Below are 22,742 nucleotides of genomic sequence, written 5' to 3'. Positions count from 1 at the left end.
GGCAACAGGTCTGATGGAGTGATGAATCCAAATTTGAAAATTTTGTTCCAAATCATCGTCAATATGTACAGACAGGTCAGGAGAGAGATTCAATAATAAGTGTCTGCAGCAGAATTACGAACCCAGAAAAGTAAAATTAGATTTTTAGCAAGTATACAATACCAACTGGAAAGAGTCTGATCAGCAACAGCTTCATTTTTCATCGTGAAAGTGATCCAGAACGCATTGCCAATGCAGTAAAAGCATAACTGGAAAAACAGCTCAGACATCAACATTATTGAAGCAGAAAACAGAACAAAAGGCAGAAACAGCAAAAAAAGAGCTTTGAATGTCCTTCAAGAAACCTGCAGAATTATTCCTGAAGACTATTTAAAGAAATTACAGAAAGCTGCCTCAGAGAGATCAGACTATGATGAAGAATAAAGGTGGTCATATCAAATATTGACCTTATACACTGTATTTCCTTGTATGTTTGCACGTGTTTCAATAAATCACTGCAGCTATTTCTCATACCCCTAGAAAAATGTAATCAAAAAAAGAGGTGGCTCAAGACTTTTACACAATGTTATACTTAAACAGACTAAAACTGCTTTGTGCGCCTGTTGAAAAACCATTTATTCCTGCTCACGCTTGCTTTCAGATTCAGCCTCAAGTGGTTGCTTATGGAATTGCACCTTTTACATAGAAATGCACATTAATGAACAATTTTATGCCACTTGAATATTTTTCTCTGCCGTACACTAACCGAGAGATCACGGGGTGCGTTCGAGGTGCAGGATACTGCAAGTTCTCATTTTCAAGTTACACCTGCTCCTCTTTCAGCATTATTAGTTTAATGTATCATCTTCCATGGAATACCACTCACAACAATGAGTCAACCTGCCACCCAGCCAGTCATGAAAGCCATTTCATTTGGCGTTTTGAATTTTCCGAGAACGGCTTGCCTTTCCTGGGAAACAGCGCAGGAGAAGTGATACGACAGAAAATTATGATTTGTTTAGAACAAAACTGGATTGGTACCATGTGCATGAGCAAACACGGTAATGAATGTCACATAGTTGGATTTATTCAGCCATTAATCCAAGAGAAAGACTTCACAGCGATGGTCACGCTGCTTGTTTGACAAGCATTAGATGTCACAGAAAACAACCAATTAGCACCAAAGAGTGAAACAAAATCGAACAATAAGGACACGCAGGATTATCCCCTTAAAAAAAAAGTGTCTGAAAACCTGCATATGATTTATATTGCAGGAGATGTTCCGCACACTGACAGCAGGTGGTGCTGACCTTTCTGTGACCTTTGAATGCCATGTGATCAGACCCTTTCAAGTTTCAGCGCTGTCTAATGTCACCGGGCCGGCTCTCACGTGGTCTCACAGTTACACTCATGCAAGTTAACCAGCCCAATAAATGTATGCAAAAGGCCAGCGTGTGCATTCTGCATACAAGACAGGTTTCAAAGCCAGAGGTGATTTGTTGGGGTTGAATATCAGCGACTGAGTCCCAGTATTTTGGGGAGAATTCTCACCCAAATGTATCGCTTTATGCCCAGATTACATCTTAATTACCCATGCAGGTCTCCATGTACTACTAAGAGTGGAGGGTAGCTAAAACCACGGTGAATTGCATGGTTGGGTGATGTTTTTAAAATTTTCCAATCAACCATTATCACACTATATAATATCTGATATATTTAAAGATCTATTTGTGAGTGTGTTCGCTTTAAAATCTACTTAACTAGTAAACTGAAAAAACCAACATCAAGCAGATGGACAACTTGCAGTGTTGACATTAACAAAAAGGGTAGATGATGATCACAGTAATATGGGGGTATGTTAGAGAAGACCTCGCAGAAGGGATAGGTGGGATAATTAGCTTTGCTCCAAAGTTTTTTAACCATGAGTGTGGAGACCTCCACAATGGTGTTTTGTCCTACATTATTCTAAATGGACCACACAATGCTAGGTTTCTATGGCACTACATTTAAAAGTTATGGAGAGAATCTTTGTTGGTGTCTGTGTACAGCTTCTCATTAAGCTGAGGTCATCATCATCACAACAAGAAGGAAGCTGGCATCGTTTTGTGGTGCTAAAGTCAATTATTTAGCAAACTCAAAGAGACAAACCATCAAAGGAGCAACTTCCAACAATGAAAAGTTATGCAACGAAGTCATGGACGGACTTGGTCGGCAACCAATACCACATATATTCATCCAGTTGTCCAACCCTAGAGCATCAAGCATGGTGACTTCTGTCCCAGTGCTTGGTAACTTGGTATAAGGGGAAAGGAGGACATTTTTATACCATGCCCTCAAAGGCACAAATGGTGTTGCACATGGTTGTACAGAAGAGGACAGAGCCAAGAAATTGCAGGAAGATTTTTTTTAAAAACAGTTGGAGAGAGACACCTGATCTCTATCAACATTTTCACCTCGGGAAACCTGGCAAACGGTAACAAACAGCACAAGTGATACTCGGATTGGACTTTTAGAAAGTTACAAAAGTTGCAAAATACAGTGAACCTCAAATCTGCCGTGGGCAAGGGGTCTTAGGAGGGTTCAGACTGTTTGACAAGCCAGCATGTACTTGTACTTGGCCTGTGTAAGAACAATGCTTCTAAACCTGCAACCAAGATTCAACAGTGTCTCTGTTGACTTTTGTTGACTCCATGACTTTTCTCCCTGTAAGTGCACACATTCACAGGTTCTCTTCATAACTGTACAGACACTCCTACTACACTACTACTACTAAGCTGTTTTCGCACATGCAGCCCAGAAAATCTAGGACGAAACACAACAGGACAGTAGCTGAAAATGGTCTTTCGAACATCCCAGACTTCATTCTCAACACTGTAAATGATACAGATCTGTGGGTGAATGTGTTGTCTAAAGTAGACCTGCACTGGTGCAAATCAGCTCAGTCAGACATCGAGTGGACTGATACTGGAGTCCCGGCAAGTTAAACACCCCTTTTATGTCTGATCCCATTGTGTCCTCACATGCTTCTCCTTTAGGTAACGTCTAGCAAGGTTCACGGCTGCAGAGCAGGTGTGAAAACGGCTCAGGAGATATGGTATTAGGACCAGATATTTACTGAAAACCGTGGTCTATTTCAAACTTTATTCGTGCAGGTAAAGGAAGGTTATAATTCAGTAAAACCCTGAGTCCCAGTGATTAGCGAATAATAGCGCCAACTGACGCAGGTAAGTCTACCGCTGTCTGTAATTCTGATGGCTCTTTTAGCCAAACAAGAGCCTCGGTCCACGAATGTTGCTCCTAATCCCGAATTCCTCTCCTTCTCCACAATAATGAGCTCCTCTCAGACTCATGAGTTGACAGAGGTAAAGCATTTAGCACGCTTCAATGGAGAAAGAGGGAAAGAGTGGGAGTGCAGAGAGAAAGAGAGGAAGATACAGGCCAAAGAGGGATAAAGCGAGGGATGTGGGGAAGAAGGGGTAGAAAAATCTACTGAGACATGCATGAGGTAAGCTCTCCCTCTGGCAAGGCAGAGTAATGCCGCTGCACAGAACAAACGCAATGGCTGACTATTGACGACGAGCAGAAGAAAGGAAGCAGAGGAAGGAAGGAGAGAAACAGACAGAGAAGAAGGGATGTTTCAAAGGACAGATATACATAAACCGAAAGGTTTAAGGGAGAGCATCATTGTGTTTTCTTAGTCTCTGAGGATTCAGTTGTTTTTCTGCCCGTCACTACAGCCCAGGGACATGATGTGAACAACGTGGGGACTATGTTTGTGTGTGAGTGAGTGTGTGTACGTGTGTCACGTGGTGTGTATTCTGCGTATTTACGTGGGTGGAAATGTGTGTGTGCCGCACTGAAAACATGTGCATGCTTCATTCGTTTCAAGGCCAAGTGATGAAATTCTCTTCTTTCAGAAAAACACCACTCAGACACAAATACACACAAGAACACGGTTTTACACACATACACACACAAAACACTGCTTTCCACAGCTCAATTGATAAGGTAAGGACTGTGTACATGCTTTTAAAACAGTGTACTTGACTTGAATAAGAAGGCCAATGAGCTGCAGCCACTGCAGAGAGACAGAAACACTCAAATGTATCGAACGGTTCTTGACGTGTTGAATTAGATTAATCAGGGAAAACGTTCGGAAAGGAAAGGAAAAGGAAACGCTCAAAAACAGCAGACGAGCATGATCTCCCGGCTGCAAAAAACGGAGAAATGTAGCCAACATGGCTGACAGTGGGGAAAAGAAGGATGAGACAATCACGAGGAGATCATCAGCTAGCTGATGCATGCATTCAGTAACGAATGCAGAATACACAAGATGCAAGTCAAGGCGCACACTTAGTACAATAAATCCATCACCAGAGCCACATCTTCACAATCTGCCCGGCTACTGTGCCCTCACTACTTTTTCAGCACGACATGCACAGTATGTAGTATGAGTGTCAAATGAGGTGTTGCACTCGGAGGTCTGGTCTCAGTAGGACGTAGCAGATCAAAAGTCACTCATGGCGACAGTGATTATTAGCTCAAATCCTGCTCCCTATCCTTGCTACGTTTTGATCCACTAACATCTGTGACTTTCAATTTTTCAAACTTTCTGAGCAGGGATAGTTCAATATTCTAAGATACACAGAGTGATCATCCAGCTAGGAAGTCAAAAGGCTTGTTACAGTTACCAACTGTGACGCTGACTGAAACTAATGGAGTTTAGTGTTCGAATCTCAAATTTTCTGTTGTATCTTCGGCTTAGTTAATACCAAGTACTGTGTGAGCAAAGTTTAAAGTATTTCATAAGCAGTGAACAAGTTAAGTCATGACTTTAGGTTACTGACACACTGCACTGGAAGCAGGAGTTGTATTTCTTGAATGCTGACAAATACTCTTGCTTAGGCAGTTCGATGGTAGATATCTTTTACAGCTACAAAAATGTGTTCTGCTTCACAACAGGAACAAAAAATTAATTTATGTTAGTTACAAAATTCTGACAAAAAGCACAACAACTTTCTCAGTTTCTAAAGAACAAGTAAAAAAGGGCCCGAGTTGTTACTGAGACATTCCACAATACCTAACAGTGACAATCACGACTATCACATCTGCTGCTGGGGCAGGTGGTTAGCACTGTTGCCTCACAGCAAGAAGGTCCTGGGTTTGAATCCACCTTCTGCCCGGAGACTTTCTGTGTGGATGTTTGGATGTTCTCCCTGTGTTTATGTGGGTTCTCTTGGGGTTCTCTGACTTCCTCCCACAGTCCACAGACTTGCAGTCAGTGGGGTTAGGTTACCTGCTGATTCTTAATTGGCCATAGGTAGTAATGTGAGTGTTAGCGATACACTGGCGACTTGTTAAGGTGTACAAAGTAGCTCACTTTACTTGAGGGGACCATAAGTAGGAGTGACATAATCTTGCAGCAGGGAGGAAGTACTAAGTAAGTAGTTTCACTACTTGAAGGGACAAAAGAGAATAACTAAGGCTGGAGTGATGATGATGACTGTATTGTGCTGCTGGGTGTTGTTGCCAAGTTCATCTGGAAGAAAGTGTGGTGTTGGATCAGTATATAGATAATTATGGACTATCATTAACAGATTATTCATTAACAGCCTATAGACTCGCCCAGCTGGTTCTAAGTAATCATTATGTAGTACAAGTCCTGAATCAGGAATTAGCAGTTAAGTACTGATAAATAACACATTCTTCACACATTCTTCAGTACCCAAGTAACCTTACTGCAGTGTTACATTAACATTTATTATAATAGGCTTCAAATTATGCAGTGCTATTGCACTGCGTTGTCTAGTGTTGAACTTTACTTTGTGCTTGTGCCCTAAATAAACGTTCATTATGATGTGTTAAAGGTGAAAAATTGGAATTTCCCTGGAGTTTAGCTTTGAGGATGCACACTTCAGTTGTGGGTTCAACCTTTCAGCCTCCACCTAGGGTAAGGATACTATTAGGTTAACATCCACCTGCTTTTATGAAGCATTTGGAGAACTGCAGTACTAAATTTAAGAGCCAGTAACCTGAAGTTTCTAAAAATGCTCCTCTTTCACATGTGGCTAACACAGCGTTTTAACTTCAACTCTAAGTTTGTCACCAGCAATCAGGTGGATCTGAAAAAGTGATGGAATCGAAATGAAGTGACTTAAGTGGAGAAATTTAGTGTCATAAACACAGGTGTGATTTGCCCTGCACTCAGGACACGGGGTCATTACAGATGTGGAAGCCGGCACACTCACGCAAGAAACAAAAACGCAATCTAAGCCCACATAAACTTTTCAATTTGTTGACCCTGTAATGTAACAACGGACACACCTGCTCATTCACAGCCTCACCTCTACCACACACTCACACATCCACACAAACATCCACAGCGAGACCTTAGACACACGGTCGTGATACATCACCACCTACACACAGCGGTGTCAGCCACAGACAACTGCTCCTGAGCCCCAGCAGAGGAAAGACATTCATCATTATGACATTACAAAAACACACACACACACACTGAGAGAAAACGACATAAAACAACGCTGCAGCTGCTGATGCGTGAAGACGACTCCATCAAATCATATATCACACACACTGTACATGTTTCCCACTAAAATAACACCATTATGAACAAAAACAGTCATAACAGAATCATCTGCTGATGAATCTTTCCTCATTGGATGCCTGTGTGTGTCATGTTAAGCCTCTTTCTTTAGCCTGGGAGAGAGAAAAAGCCACCATCGCCACCATCATCGCTACCTGTCTTCTTCTTTTTTTTACCCCCTCTTTTTCTTTTAATCTCCACTTCTGATAGGACACCATTTAAATCCAACCAGATGTCTGTCCAGGGAGTCGTATGCTGTCAAACCATCACTCCTCCTCCTCCCTCTTTCATACTTTTCCGTCTGTGCACCTCTCCCGCTCTGCCCATGTCAATTTTCACCATGCTCCTTCCACTGATCTCTCTTCGCTGCCATTTCACATCTGAGATTAGTCGGATGTACCAGTCTGATCATCTGCATGGGCCGTGATTTGCCAGAAGGTGTAATCTACTTCCTGTAATTGTAAAGAGCTGAGTTTTCATTGGACTGCACATCTAATTGAAGCAACGGACATCGACAACAGCAGAGACATAGGTCTAACCTGAAAGGACTCTGGTCAGACCTGCCAAGATCGTGCAAAATTTCTGGTTGTTATTGGAGGCAGAAATGGTAAATAATTACCAGTTTTGTGATAAATACGGATACAATTTGCACTTTTTTGAGGGTTCATTTTATGCACATCTTCAAACCTTGAAATGTGGCGACTGTTTCCTGTGAGTCTGAGGAAAGCATGCAAGCATCAGCGTTTTTACAACCCTTCCTTTTGGAAGCGGTACAGCTGAATATAACATAATTTATGTTTTTTTTAGTCACGCAGTGATACTGATTGGCAAAATATGCAAATGTACTTCCAGCGTGACCTTTTTTTCCCCCCCCGCTGAAACACTAAAGGGAATATCTGATTTTGGATTTCTTGTGATCACCGGTTTGAAATTTCCTGTTAAGTGACATTTGGATCAAGGTCTGCATAGCAATGGTCAAATTTAAATAGAATGAATTAAAATAAGCATTAGTGGCGCTAACAGCTTTCCTAGCACACTCGACAGGCCGCCTCCTTATTCTTCCTTCAAAAAACCTCGTGGTCTGTCCTCCTTCTCCTCCTCCTCACATGCATTTCTCATGAGAACACTTTGCTGCTGCCCGTCTCTACCCTTTAAGCCGGGTGAAATTCCTCATCGGTTAATAGTTACATTTTAGATTTTATTTATTATTGCTGAAGAAACGAACTCAACTCATTTGAAAAACTTGCACGATTGCATCATTGGTACCAGTTGCAAAGCTTAAGGCGTGCAGGCAAACAATACGGATTGTTCTGAATCAGTGAAAACATGGTGGAAAGCAGTGACAGCACTCTGGAGATTTTTCAGCCTTCAAAGAGGGACGAGTCTGAAGTGTGGTTGTAGCTCTCTCGGTACGAGGCTGCTAAGTGAAGCCAGTCACCCTGTCTGCAGTGCAGGAAGAAAAAAAATTACTAAGAAAGAAGGCAAGCAGTACTTTACATTGAATGGAAAGTAATTGACTTTAGGTCAGTGGAAGGCTTTCAGACTTCAGAATGGAGTGAGATGTCACAGTTTGTCTGTCAGGCTTGCTAATATTTTAACGATTATGTAAACTGAAGCTTTCTGTGTTATCTACTCTTTAAAAAAACACAACATGCTGTCCTGCTGCTGTATGCATCATTTATCAGCAGAATCCAGTCACCCATCGCTTCCATAAACTTGTCACATCCCCCTGTGAACATATTTTCTTTGCATGTCATTACATGAAATCTAAAGGAAAGTGTCTGAAGAATTGTATTTCAGTTGTTGGGCTCATTGCCATTGTCCTTAATGTGTTCTGAAGCCTTATTTGTATTTCCTATGCACACTGTGACCGGATAAACTCAAATGCATGCATGGTCTACGTGTAATCTTGACATAAAGTTTTCTACCGCCTCATACTCGTCTGTCCCAGGACCCTCACAGCTGCATGATCTGCAGAGGGGTCAGAAAGGGGAAGTGAAGAGACGAGTGGGAGGGAGGGTCATAAAGACATTCCGTGGGAAGCTATACATTCGGGTTATGCATACACCCTGCAAGCATTTGCTGTTTTCAAGTCTCTAGTTAGTAATCCCGTGTTTACTCAGATTTTAGCTTCACGGTTGGTCATTAATGTGTAAAAACGATTGCTGAAGGCCGAACCTCTTCAGCCTGGATGTGTGATGGACCCCGAAGAACATTACAGTTCTCCACCAGATGGGGATTCGACACTCAGCTTAAGGAGGTGACGAAGGTCACATAGTTCCCAGGGACAGGCAGAGACAGTCTAGGCTTCAGAGTCCAAGTAAGAGTGGAAAGAAAAGGGCACAGGTCTACCACAATTTTTCCTGATTCTCTCACTTTACCCCTTATTTGTGTTTTCAGGCTCGATAGGAGTGAGTAGAGGGAGACCATTAGTTCCATTTATTTTCCATATTAGCTATGATGTCAGCTAATATTTGTCAAGTCTGATGTTGTCAGGGGCTGTCAGCATCAACGAGGGAGCTGCTACTGGAAGGGAACAGGAAGGGGGAATGAAGCCAATTCCCGACCTGATCACAGTCATAAGGAATCAGCAGAGTGAAAGAATTTCAGAGGTGTATCATGTGGGAGGAAGTAAAAGACCTGACATGAATGCAAATGGGTTTTTTTACATTGCTCCTGGAAAAATAGAGCTGTTAAAAAAACAATGATACAAACAAAAAAAGTGAAAAGATCACTAAGAGCACCTCTTGTGAGCTCGAGAGGCGTGTTCACGTAAATACAAAGTGTCATCTCCATAAGTGCTATCTAGTTCAACCTGTCCGCCTCCTTACCGGCTGGGTAAGAGGGCACAGATAGGCCTGTCTAATTCCTGCGACACACATTATTCATAAATCCTTCACTCCGGGGCAGATATACACACAACAGGCGATGCAAAGTGCATCAGAAGGAGAAGGCTTTCTGGAAGCGCGATGATTTCCTCGTCCACCCCCGCCAGTTATACACGGGGTCCACGCTGTCAGCAACGATGACACTGATTAATGAGAAAGCCATCGCTTCACTATAACATCTGGGTGATACACTACGCAGAGAGTCAATGGAGGGAGACTCTGCAGGGTAAAGTGCGTGCCCTGGCCTTTTATCACTGTGGAGGATGAATAATTCTTGATTAATGCAGTTTTGGAGTATTGTAGAGCGTACAGCTTCCTACAGTGATACAGAGAAACCGTTACCGGTCTCTTTTGGTTTAGTGACACTTAAAAACAGCAAAGTTTATGTGTGACCACTTTATCAGAGATTTGATGTATCACAAGCAGCTCAACCAGAGTCATTTTGCCTTAAAGATTTGTGGTTTTTATCACATTTTGGGGGCCAGAATGAGGTCAAATTGTACAGCAAAGCAACAATAACAGAGCCAAACTAATATATGCATTTGCTTTATAATGAATTATTTCGTATCACTTGGTAGGAAACTGACTTTCGAGTCCCATTTATGATATTACGACATTTTTTATGTAGTTGTAATAAAGTGCAGCTAGTTTAGGGTGCGATCTTTTTCATAGCTACGTTTATATAGCAAAAAAAAGAGATTCACTGCACTGATTGAGAAATATGTTTAAAATGTAACATATCTGGTGCTGATTGGAATGTATGAGACATGTTTAGTTTTGTGGCTATTAATTAACCAGAGGTGGTTTTACTGAACCTGGAAGTGATGAGCAAAGGGTGGATCTTGACTGACAAGCCTTTGGCTAATAAGCATATCCTGGATAACCCATTTTCTGGCTGTGATTTAGAAAATGGACTGAATGTTCAATTCAACATGAGCCAAAACTAGTGAGCGACGCCAAACACTGACCAGGAAACGTTTGCTGAGATCACAGAGTGAGAAGAGGGTCGTTTTCCCAAAGACTTCCATACAAAAAGGAGTCGCCTCCTGCTGTCTGTCTATTAAAAAGAATGAAAGTTTAAACCGCTTCCATGTTGGCTCCACTTTCATGTTACTTTTATTTAAAAACAGTGAACATTCGGTCATTTTTGGATGTTTAAACAACCAGGCAGTAACTGCTTTGGCCTTTTATAGAATCAAATTGGTCGTTAAATATGATAAATGATAAAATGATATTATCCTTCTGTGTGCTGTCAGTGAACATGACCGATATCAGCCAATACCGATATTTCTCCCTAGTCTATTATGTATGCATATATATTAGTATAAATATACATTTATATTACTGTATTTAATATTCACTGAACAGACACATTTTCCTTCGCTTCACAGGCAATTGTTCAACGTGACTTACACAGAATTTGTAAGCTACAAATGCATAAAGGGTCTCTTATCCATGACATTTATTATTTACATGTTTCTTTAGTATAGCATTAATATTAATTATGCATTTTATGGAAGACACTTAATCTCCACATGCATTATTGTATTTATTGTAATGCTGTTTTATGACATTTGTAGATTAGTGTCCTCAAAGTGAAGCATTATGAGGTTTTTTCATAACTCCCCCAACAACACACACACACACACACACACACACACACACACACACACACACACACACACACTTACTCTTCGTTACTTTTGTTCTATGCTTTTACACCATGAGTCACCAGAAGTTAAGTGCAGCAGCAATCGAACATACACTGACTGCACACTGAAAAAAAGACCATGAGAAAATGAAAAGAAGAGCCACAGCACAGCCTGCGTGCACGTTTTCTCTCCTGAGGACGGAGAGAGGGGAAAAAAAGAAAGAAAGAACACGAGCCTTCAACAAATAGGCGCCGTGAGCTGAGGGGACATAAGTGGGACATGCGCTGCATGTGGAAAAAAACACATCATGCCGGGATGAAACCCTCCCTTTGTCCCTGCTCGACAAATTCCGGAGTTTAACTGAATTACAACAAACCCAATTGAACCACGGGACACAAGTCATCCGTGCATTCCCAAATGTGCTGAAAAAGCCGCGGTGCTGCTGCTGCTGCTCTTCCAGTCGCTCGGATTGTTTCCCCCCTCATCAAAGAGTCCAAAGTGAGGAGAAAAACACAGGATGAGAGCGCAAAAAAAAAAAAGAAAAAAGAAAAGAAAAACGCCTGTGGTGGAGTTGATCGAGTCTCGTGTGACTGAGAACACTTCTGTTTCCCACCCTGCGATTTTATTTATTTTTATTTTATTGCAACCACAGATCCACTCCGTCGGTCTTTATGGGTCTCGGCATCGTGCGCTCCCGAAGCCCGCCGCACGGTCCCGACCCCACCGCTTCCAGCCCGGCGAGAGCCGGGGAAAGAAATGAGGATGGGCGGCTGCCGCAAATTAAAGCAACTTCCCCTCCTCTGCTCCACGGAGCGAGATGGAAAAGCCGATGCTCTAAATGTTCCCAGAGTCGACCTGACTGGATACAACAATTTGACGACACACGCCGGATAATACAGCTTAATAAAGACGGGGTTTATTCACGGCGGTGGCATTAATTTCCCATAATGGCGTTCATTCATCACCATCCTGTCTATAGCTGATAACAGCCGCGGGCGCTCCTGCGATCCCCGCACAATTTATCGACGGATATTAATAACAACAAGCCATAACTAACACAATAAAACACAGATACAGTCACACCGGCTCCAGCCTTCATTCTGACCCCGATTCTGGCCACATATCAAGTAGCAGAGCAACATTTCCACATCGGACAGCTGCTTTTCAGGACAGTATAAAGCACACACACACACAGACACACGCGCGCACACACACACACACACACACCATTGGCGGACTAGAAGAAGAGCCGAATAACTCACATTCTGTCCCCGGGAACGAGCAGGCGGCTCTCCACCATCATATCGGGCAGAAAATCCAGATTGTAGGATGAAGTCATGTTGCCTTCCTGCCCTGTGTATGAGTGTGTGCGTACAGTACCGTCCGTGTGTGTGTGAGAGAGAGTGTGAGAGAGTGTGTGTGCGCCTCCGCCGCTGTGCGCCCTGCCTGATAAATAAAGGAGCGTCGCTCTCGCCCAAACTGCGCCTGGCCGCGGAGACGGAGAGGGACAGGTGCAAGAGCCGAGGCCTCCCCAAAGGCAGTGTAGCCAGCCGCACACACTCTGTCCGCATCCAGCAGTTGTCACATTCTCTTCTTCCTGCCCCCCATTCGCTTTTTCCCTCTCTCTCTGTCTCTCTCTCTCTCTCTCTCTACCTCCCGCTTTTCTTCCGCCGGTCCTGTCTGAAAAACCGTTCCGCAACAGCGCAACTGACGGACTGTTGGAGAGCCAGGTGTCGAGCCGTGGAGGCGTGGCGCATAGCGCTGCAGCTGATCTTTAACTATTAGGTCTCCTCGGCTACCAGAGCGCGCCGTTCACCACAGACGAGAATGCTTTCACATCTACACACGATGTTCCGAGCAGGAGGCGGCTTCAATCGTTTATGTTCGGGTAGTCTCCAAACGCAGTCGGCGCCGAGACGCAGAGTTTAACCTCTGAGATAAAGCTAACCGCGCACAAATATTAGAATGATCGGAACATTTAACCATTAAATATCTTCCACTGGATTTAATCGTGGTTTCTAGCCAGTGTTCTTGTGGCATCATGCTTTTAAAGATTCTATTACTTTTGCTAATGACACAAAATAATAATAATAATAATACTAATAATAAATGTTTGTTCCTCAATTAGAAATGTACTTAACCTCTCAGCATCTACCAGCTCAGCAGTGACCTGCTTTAGTTTAGATCTAAACAAACATAGTTTCAGAAACTCGAAGGTTTCACTTTTTAAATCTTGCATGTATTTGTCCTCCTGTTTCTCTTGTGATTTTCATTTGGGAATGCCACATAGGTGAGAATTCAATGAAACATTATTTCTATTTTGATGGGTGTTAAGAGCTTAAAGATGGCTTAGCCTAAGCTCAAACGTGGATGCACTAACCAGTTACTGGAAATCATGGATAGATATTTATTATGTTAATGGCTTTATGGAACTACAAGCGATGTTCTCTGCATCTTTGCATACAGACTTCTGCACATCTACACACAGGGGCTTCCTTCAGTATGGCCACTCTGCTGATGAAGCAGGAGCGCTAACAGAGGGCTAGCGTAGGGTAATCCCAAATCACTGGCCGTTCTTGCCAATCAAAATATATGGAAGCATGCATTGGCTTCCTTTGTAGCAGGAAGGCTGCAATTCCACAGTCTTCCTCAGGAAAATGGACTTCAGTGCATTTATTTTACAGAGCTGTAAAATTCCACCTTATGTTATTGATATGGGGAAATTTAAAAAAACAAAAACCTCAAATTGGGCTTCCTGGATCATATGTCACCATCTCTCAGATAATAACCACAAACACTCCCACACCAGCATAACCCACTGGGTTGTTTCAGTGTGAGCCTGTTTTCAGTCTGACTGAATTAAGGGAACAGGCATCATGAGGCCACAATAATCTATCAACAAACCAAATATCAGTTTAGTGGATTCTTACTTTCCAGTAAGCTAATGAGTGCTCCGCAGTCATGCTTCAGTGTGGTAACTTCATAAAAGAACGGCCGGTTAGTTGATTTAGAATCAAATGAGTTGGCCATATTTGGAGAGGTGCAGTTACGCTCTGGGACAGCCTTGTAATAATGAACCTGCTCATAATTTGCTGCAAATTTGCTGACTCGGTTTTACGCTGCATTAATTGTGTGGATCCAGCATGCCTCCCCGTGGAACCCGTGTGGGCCTGAACGCACCCCTGCGCAGTACGACTGCCAGGTTGCCCCACTTCCTTCGTCCTCCTCCAATGGAGAAAAGAGGGGAGGCACTCCAGTGAAATAATGAGGCTCTCTTAGACTGAGAGAGGCGGCTCTCTGGGGGAAGAATATGAGTATCTGGGTCAATGGGAGAAAAAAAAAAAAGCTCACTATGCGCACATACAGCAGGGTAAGTGTATGGTGTGGGTGGGACTTGGCCCGCGGCTGTGCTCGGGGGTCAGCTTGCATGTTTACTTGCGAGAACTCGGGTCACAGTGTGGATGGGAAACGCTGATCCTACATCAGTGCCTTAGGGCTTGGAGTGTCCCAGGAGTGGGGACGACTCTGCATGTTTCATCACACTCGACCCTCATCAGACCAGGGGTTGTGCTGAACATTATATAACGAACTGCTGCATGACAATGGGCTGCGTTCCCATAGCAGGCTGTCATTTTCAGGCCTGACCTGGTGCTCACAAACACCGTTTTCAGATGGCGGCTCACAAGAAGAAGAAAGACCTCCATATTTTGGATTCACCACATCACTTTTATTGCAAACCAAGCGACTGGTCAAATTTAAATCAGGTAAGGTTTGTGATTTTTATAGGTGGAGTCACCAAATTTTCTGATTGCATTTCATACTCCTACTTCATCGTTCCCCCTGAAAAAATTACAATTTATTTGCATTTCTTTGTTACATCAGACGAGAAAATCTTGAAACATGGGCACACATCACCAAAACATGGCTCATTACAGCTAAACAGCCGATTCAAATGTCTCCCAAAATGTCATTTAGGCATCTGAACACAACATAAGTTGATTGACTGTATTACCCCAAAGACTTGGTAACAGTCAACATCACACAGTATTACTGACTGAAAACCATGCTGAAAACGACAGCAGCCACTACCCTTACATTTTAAACGGCTTAAAGCTGAAACTACATGTCTGTGTTTGGCCAAAGCTTCTGTGCACACATCTCACAGCGTGGCCGCTGCAGCATAAATACATCAGGTATGAAATGAGTGAACTGAACATGCAAATGTAGTGCATGTCCCCTAATTTGTTTCCAACTATAAACAAATCTTTGTATCACAGACAAATAGACTCAGGGGCAGCTTTTAAACGAGAGCAATAGCCCTAATCAATGCAAATACCTGATCTGGCCTGACTAGCACCTTTTATTTTTGTATATATATATTTATCTCTGTACATATTGTACATTTCATTTCTGGACATGGTGTATACTTTATTCTGTATACATGTTATTTATTGTGATTACTGCTTGCCTTTCTTTCAGCACTGATGTGGGAGAGCATAGGTAAGCATACTGTGTACCAAAGAAAAAACATCCATCCATTAAAAAAATATGGACAGTTTTCAAACTACTGGCAGGAAAAAAGAAGGGGGGATATGAGAGGAGGGGGAGGAGACATTGCTTTAACATGCAAATTTGTGATGTAGCTGTTTGCTTCTGCATTTAACATGCATATATAGCCATATTTATATAGCTGCACAGTGGTTTGCTGTGAATTTGAAACAATATTCTGCCTTTCCAGAATCACTAGTAGGTAACTTTGGTGTTAAAAGCCTATTTTGATAGAAAATAATGGGCTTCACGTAGAGGAAGATTATGCATTTTCTGTTCAATAAGACAGGGATGACTCTATCAGCATGATCATGCACAACTGGCTGTAGGTTGATGTTAAGAGTGGGGCCTACAGAGGATAAATCCTGACCTCATGGCTTCCACATGACAATGGAGCCTTGCATAGATTGATAATGAAGGACCGTGCTTTGCCCCTAGACCTTGAGATAGTCCTATTACATGTGATAAATGGCCATGTTCATGAGGCCAGTGAAAAAGAACCACAGTGAAAGAGCGAGGCTGATATTGCCCATGGAGCTGCCAATAGATCTGTATCTGGGTTAGGTTTGCTGCAGATTTTGGCCATGTGGATCAAATTAAGCTACAATAGGGATGCAGTGGCTTTATTTCAGGTAGGAGTCTAAAGCAGCTTGAATTTTCAATTCATTTATATTTAGTTGTAAAAAAAAAAAAAAAAAAAAGAACAAAAAGACATTATTTAACCAGACGTGGGATTAAACAAGGAGCTGGGGTGGAGATGGGTTTCAAAGCAGCTTGCAGATGTATAGGGCGGACTAAGGCAGCTAAAATGACATACTCTAAAAGAGGTTTGTTTATTGGATATGAAGGAGGGTACCATCTCAGCTGAACTGCAATGATTATGGCTCTACTTGGATCCAAATTATTCTTTTATTAATTTTATCAAACTAACAGTCCCACATAAAAAAATACGTTAAAAAAAATCAAAGGAAAAAACTGCACCTGCTCTGGTGTTTTCGGTACACCTATAAAAAAGGGATAGTTTGGGTCACTGCAAATCAATACAAAGCTGCTCTGAGCGATCGCCTTTATCCTTTGACGAAGCATTTCTATCGTCAAGGGAGCAATCTCTTTCTTTGGGTCACTGAATGGTTTGATAAATGTGAAAATTAAGTTAACCACATGTTATGGCCTCTGCCCCACCACATCTCAATCCACCGACGCATACATATAGGATTTTGAACGAACATGTTGGACAGGGCTCTTCAGAAACATCGTGAAGACACCCAATGAGGGATTGTCTTCAGGACTAATGATGTTGTTTATGGTGTTTTAGATTCATTTTCAAATCATAAAAACACTAATCATAAACACAAGGTCTAGGAAACGTTTCGCTCATCTTTACCGAATCCCACTATATGGATTAACAGCTTATATGAAGTAGTCTCCAAAGACTTCATAAAAGTGTAAGACAGCTACAGTGAAAGCATGAAGAGTTTTGATTAAAGCTAAAAGGAAGGCCGTCTTCCAGCATACAGTTGGGCTTTGACAGGTGGTGGGAACAGTGGGAATGTCACCTCAAACCTTCAAATTTTGATCCGTGGCCAAGTTTCACTGAGATTTCATGAAAGTTTACACTTGTTTCCTGTGCTGGGTGTGTTCCAACCCCCCCTGAGTACACACCGCTGCAAACCTTCATAATTAAACCAGCACAGCATGTAAGAGAACCCCGGTGTGCAGAACCTCAAACACCTCGTCGTGTTCTTGGTGCTCGGTGATGACTGATGCACGGGCGTGACCACTGAGCCCGTCATTTCTCCTGTTAACCAGTAACTAATTTTAGTGAGACAATAAGAACACATAGTTGCGGTTTATTTACAAGATAAATACCGGCGCTGTAGGCCTGTGTACACGCCGCTGTGAAAGCATGAACAAAGACTTCAGAAGCATCCTTGAGCCTGTATTTACTCAGGGCCAGTCTTCAGAGCCAGTGAACATTTCACACATTGTGTTCTACCTTATTTTCCCCCTGCCGCCGCTGTTGTTCTCGTCTCTTTCCACCCTCAGCCATCACCTCTCCTATCACTCCATTTCTTCACCCGAGGGTCCTGTGTTCGCCAAGAGGCCCCGCTCGTGGCAAGGTCTGGCTCTGCCTTTGCTTGCTCTCCTGTACTTTTGTCTTTCTCGCCTCTTCCCAGTGTCTAGTTATTTCTATCTTTTCCCTGCCTTCATCTCTCTAACCCCGGGCTCAGCTCGGGCTGGGGGGGCTCAGCTGCCCGAGCAATACGAATTGATCACTCAGAATGAAGGAGAACAGGAGGAGACAAGGTGGGGCAAGACAGAAGAAAGAAACAAAGAGGGAGGACCAAAAAGAGGCGATCCTAGAAAAACAAATTAAATAAAAGAATAAAACTGCTTTCTGCTAGATACTTAAGTATAAGTATCATCCTGCTTGTCTTCTCTTTCCTGCCTGTACCTCACCCAAGAGGAGAGGATTGTGGGTAGCTGATGGTGCCGGCTTTTCACACGTGAATATTTAACGAGGGGTTCATGAATAATTCAGAAAAGCAAGCATCTGCGTTTGAGCCTAAGTGGACATGTGAGGAGCAAAAACCAGACAGACCCTGACTGCTACCATTCATCGTCGCTGGAAAAAAAACCCATTTTGATCAGTGATTATTCCGCACTGTACACGTGTGTGCGTTTGCAGATAGACTGCTTCCTAAATGAAAGGCTATTACAGGCGTCCCAGTCCAGCCGAGTCCGCCTGCTACTTTCGTATTCTGTTAAGCTCAGAACGGCGGACTGAAAACCAAATAAAAGTAGAGACATCTCTTTCTAACACTCTCCATCGCTCTCGCTGCCACTCACTGTTCAATCTTCAGATCTCATTCCCATATTTTCTCCAGCCGCCTTCTCCTTCTCTCCTCCATTTTCATGCTTTCATCTGTCTCCTTCCCCTCTCCTCCATCACTCACTGCACCTCTCCCTCTCTTCACCCTCTCTGTCAGCTTGTTACTGGCCCTTGCTGGACTCTGGTTAGGACATCGTGTTCCAGTTAACGTGGATCCCAACTCTACCTGCAGTGGGCTGCAGTGCCCTAATGCTCGCTGACCTGTTTTGGAAACACAATCTGGCTCAAAACACACAAACTCGCCGTGCTAGGGTTTGTCAGCTCAGCGCTTTTTTTATTTTTCAATTTTTAATTTTTATTAAACATCTATTTACCCTGAATCAAGAGTAGAATTCAGGTTAACCTTTTAGCACAGCCTTCACTTTTTACTCTTTGCATGTTTTGTCAGGTGTGTCACATATATCGTCATTTCCAGGATAAAGACGCCTATTCACAAACACCATCATGTGAAAACGCGAGCGGTGCCAAGAAAGAAAGATGGCTCTAGTATGAGGACACAAAGAAAAAGAAGGCTATTATGGTGATTCAAACATTTTTTTACCTTCACAGTATGTGAAGATTCACGTGCAGCAAATATTAGCATAAGAAAGGATAGAGGAAAATGTCAGCAGTTCAGGGATTAAACAATATACAGCTGAGGCTTAATACCACTTCTTAATATCGACATAAATGTTAACGACTAAAAAGAAGCTAATTTTGTGTATGTTTCATTTTGGTCTTCTTGTTCTTTCCATTTGGATTGAATATGAGTTGCACTGTCCACAGAGCTCGTGTCCTTGGGTAATAAAGTAGTACTAATCTAGTACTGTAACCACCGATGCAGAGTGCCAGTCATATCCAGCGCACCCCCCAAAAAAACTCATACACAAACAAACCGCTGACATGTGAAAATACTACCCAACCATTTTCATACAGTCAGACTGTCAAAACCGCTGGCATGTCAGATTTATACACGGTGGACTTTGGCTTTGGTGTCATGATGTGAGGGATTGGGGCAATAGTGAAACAGGTAAATTCTTCAAATACGCCAATCTGCAAAAGACCCTCTGGCATTAATTCAATTCAGCTTACTTCAATTTTATTAACATTGCCAAATCACAACAACAATCACCTCAGGTACTACAGGGAACACCTCAACAATTAGACGATCCCTATGAGCAGGCACTTGGCGACAGTGGAAAGGAAAAACTCCCTTTCAACAGGATGAAAGCTGTGCCAGAACCAGGCAGGGTTCATTTCCTACATCTAGCCAAGTAGATATTAGTCCCTAAACCTAAACTAGTGACTAAAAGCAAAGGTAAAAAAATCAGAACATCTGACTATGCTTCTTCCTGGACACCGCCTAGGTATGCAAGTGAGAAGATACCCCGGGATAAAACCAGGACATGCTTGAGAGATTTTCAGCAGGCTTGGAAATGCCTCAGTGTCCCACCAGAAAAGCTGGAGGAGGTGGTCGAGGAGTGGGAGGTCTGAACATCTCTGCTTAGACTGCTCCACCCGTGACACAGACCCCGATAAGCTGTAGAAAATAGAAGAACAAAGTTCTTAATGGAACACGTGACGAGGTCAACCTTTTGACCTCCAACCTGCAGGCCTGCCAAGGTACAAACACCAATAGAATCAGCTTCTACTCATTCTTTTGATGCCTGACAGAAGAGAGGAACGTGGCGCCCTGGGATGAGAAGGTAGTGTAAATTCCTGAACCAGGCTTTTTAAGCTTGTCCCAACCCCACAGTTCATTAGATTACTCTTATAAGATTCATGTAACAAGATTACTGATGTTCCTGGCAAACATTAGTATAATAAGAACCACACTAAAACGACTTATACTGATAACATTGTGAGCCGCAAAGGGGAACAATGATCAGCACTTTGATGTTGATAGTAAATTAGTTGTAAATCCAGACGCTACCTCCAAACAGCAAAGAGACACAGTTTACATGCTCAAGCTGCTGGAGAACCATACCAGTGAAATCCGGGTTTGACAAGACGTTAACAGGAACTGAAGTTTGTTGCTTGTGGCTATTTGTTGGAGTCTTTCCTCTGAGCTATGCACATTTACACATCTGGCACCACAGCAACAACTTCATTAATTATTCATAATTAATTATTTTTAAGTCAGCCAGGACCTTATGTTAAATGTTTTTCTGTAATGTCGCCTAGGTAACCAAAATGGGTGGCGACATCCCTTAGTGATGGATGTGTAGACGTCATGAGATCAAGATTTCTTTTAAACTGAGGAAAAAGTCTAAATTAGATAAAGTATCGGTAAGATCTAAAGTGCAAAATGAATAAATGGGCAATGATCCAAGACGGACATGTGAGCCGAAGTATTTACTGTAAAGAGTTAAGTGCGCTTGATGTCTGTCCGTTCTAGTTTGGAAGAGAAGGATGAGTGTAATTTTTAACTTGTTCAAAGTGGAAAAATAACAACATGTGCTTCTGACCTCTAGAGTCACATGCACACGTAGACTACACACACAAATTCCACATTACAGGACATCGTGATCAAGTCCAACACTGTCGAGCAAATACCTCCTGACCTGTTCACTGACCCTCACACACTAATGTCTGCACCGGTGGTCTCGACATGACATGTGTGGGTCTGTCTGTATCTCTCTCTCTCTCTCTGCACACACACACACACACACACACACACACACACACAAACACACTTGATGTCCTCTGCCCCTGAAGAGGCCTCCCGGCTATACTGTGCTGCTGTCTGCTAGTTTTAATAGTCTCTGCTAGACAGGCCTGGACAACGCTCAGCCGCGCTGAAGTAGAAATGCATCGCTGCTGACGAAGAAAGACCTCGTATCTGCAAACTCTCAATAAGCCCTCTGGCTCTTTTTGGGTTAATTTGATATTTTAAAGGCTTGTATCAAGTTATGCTACACCTGGGTTTCTATGGCAGTAAAAAAGCTCTGAAATTTGGTTAAGTTACAGCTCTAACCTAAAGCTTTATGTGGTTTCGAGCAGCTCTTTGAACAATGTAACACAACCTTTAGACTTAATTTAAAAGGCTGCAAAAACCAATTTATAAAGGATACTGCTAGGAAATGCTAGTGCCATGTAGGAATACAGGAAGCGTGTGTCTATATTTTTTAGGATCACTAAGGATCAGGTGACCCTGAACGACCCTGTAGTTTCTGCTATAGGCTCAGGCTGCTGGGGGACTTCCCATGATGCAGCGAGCATTCCTTCCTCTCTCCACTCTTTTGACTACTGTTGTGTTTACATGCCACTATTACATGCCATTAATTTTTATCTAGAATCTTCCACAGTTATAGGAATTTTAACCTTTAACCTATTTTGAGAACACCCTCTTTATTCTGATTTTCCTTTACGACAATGTTAGAAGATCCGGATGAGGTTAATATCCTAAACAATAGAATCCTGTTTTATATTTCTATTGTTTTACTGAAGTTTTATGTATGTATATGTATGAATGTGTGCTGATTATTATCAGTATTTATGTTATTACTAGGTGAACCAAAGACATTTTTGTGCCATTAAGAAGTTATTTTAATTCTAGTTTGTATTTTGTTCCCTCTTTATTTTCCTCCTCAAGCCTGGTTTTGCCTTGTTTTCCTTGTTAAACGGGAGTTCTTCCTTCCCACTGTCGCCCAAGTCCTTGCTTATAAGGTATTGTGTGATAGTTGGGGTTCCTTATGATATAAAGCAGCTGAGACAAGTCTTGTTGTGTTATATAAATTAGACTGAGTTGAAACTCTATTGCTCGATTGCTTCACAATGCGATTTTACTAGATTCAGAAGAATAATTCTTTGTAAGGTGGTGGGTTGTATACATGTCTCTGGCTGACGTCTGGGATTTTTACACTTTCACTTCACTTTTCACTTTTAATTTCGCTTTCCTTTTTTGGCTTCTCTTTTTCTGTCATTGTCTGGGTGAAAAATACTCCCTTTTATAATAATAAACCACGTGTTGCCATGCAAAAGTGAGAATACAAGCAGAGCACCATGCATACGGCCTTACTTTGTCTCTTTCAGATGTTGTGGGCCTTCTTTAGAAGCCCACTGGACCACGCTGCATGTTAAAAAAGACACTAAAGTGGTACTCTGTGCATTAAAATGTGTCGGCTATACTTCCAGACAACGTGTCGGCCACACTACCATGTCTCTGCACAACTTTGGTACGAGCCCCAAGCTGAAAA

At 42.5% G+C, this 22,742-nt stretch overlaps 1 protein-coding gene across 13 annotated transcripts in view; it reads right to left on the bottom strand.

The window, feature by feature from the left end:
• The window catches only part of celf2 (cugbp, Elav-like family member 2), a 237,151-nt gene that overhangs the window by 145,641 nt on the left and 68,768 nt on the right, over window positions 1–22,742 (bottom strand). For 2 of the 13 annotated variants that reach the window (XM_039600914.1, XM_039600913.1), the window contains exon 1: window positions 12,386–12,814. The exons of 10 other annotated variants lie outside the window; for them this stretch is intronic. In XM_039600914.1, coding sequence (XP_039456848.1) covers window positions 12,386–12,462 — 77 coding nt within the window. In that variant the 5' untranslated portion in view covers window positions 12,463–12,814. Of the gene's footprint in view, window positions 1–12,385; window positions 12,815–22,742 lie in introns of those variants that run through there. One more of the 13 variants, XM_039600912.1, reaches the window with a different exon arrangement.

Source organism: Oreochromis aureus, linkage group 17, assembly GCF_013358895.1.
Source record: "Oreochromis aureus strain Israel breed Guangdong linkage group 17, ZZ_aureus, whole genome shotgun sequence".
NCBI classification, from domain to species: Eukaryota; Metazoa; Chordata; class Actinopteri; order Cichliformes; family Cichlidae; genus Oreochromis; species Oreochromis aureus.
This window is presented reverse-complemented; position numbering and strand designations above follow the sequence as displayed.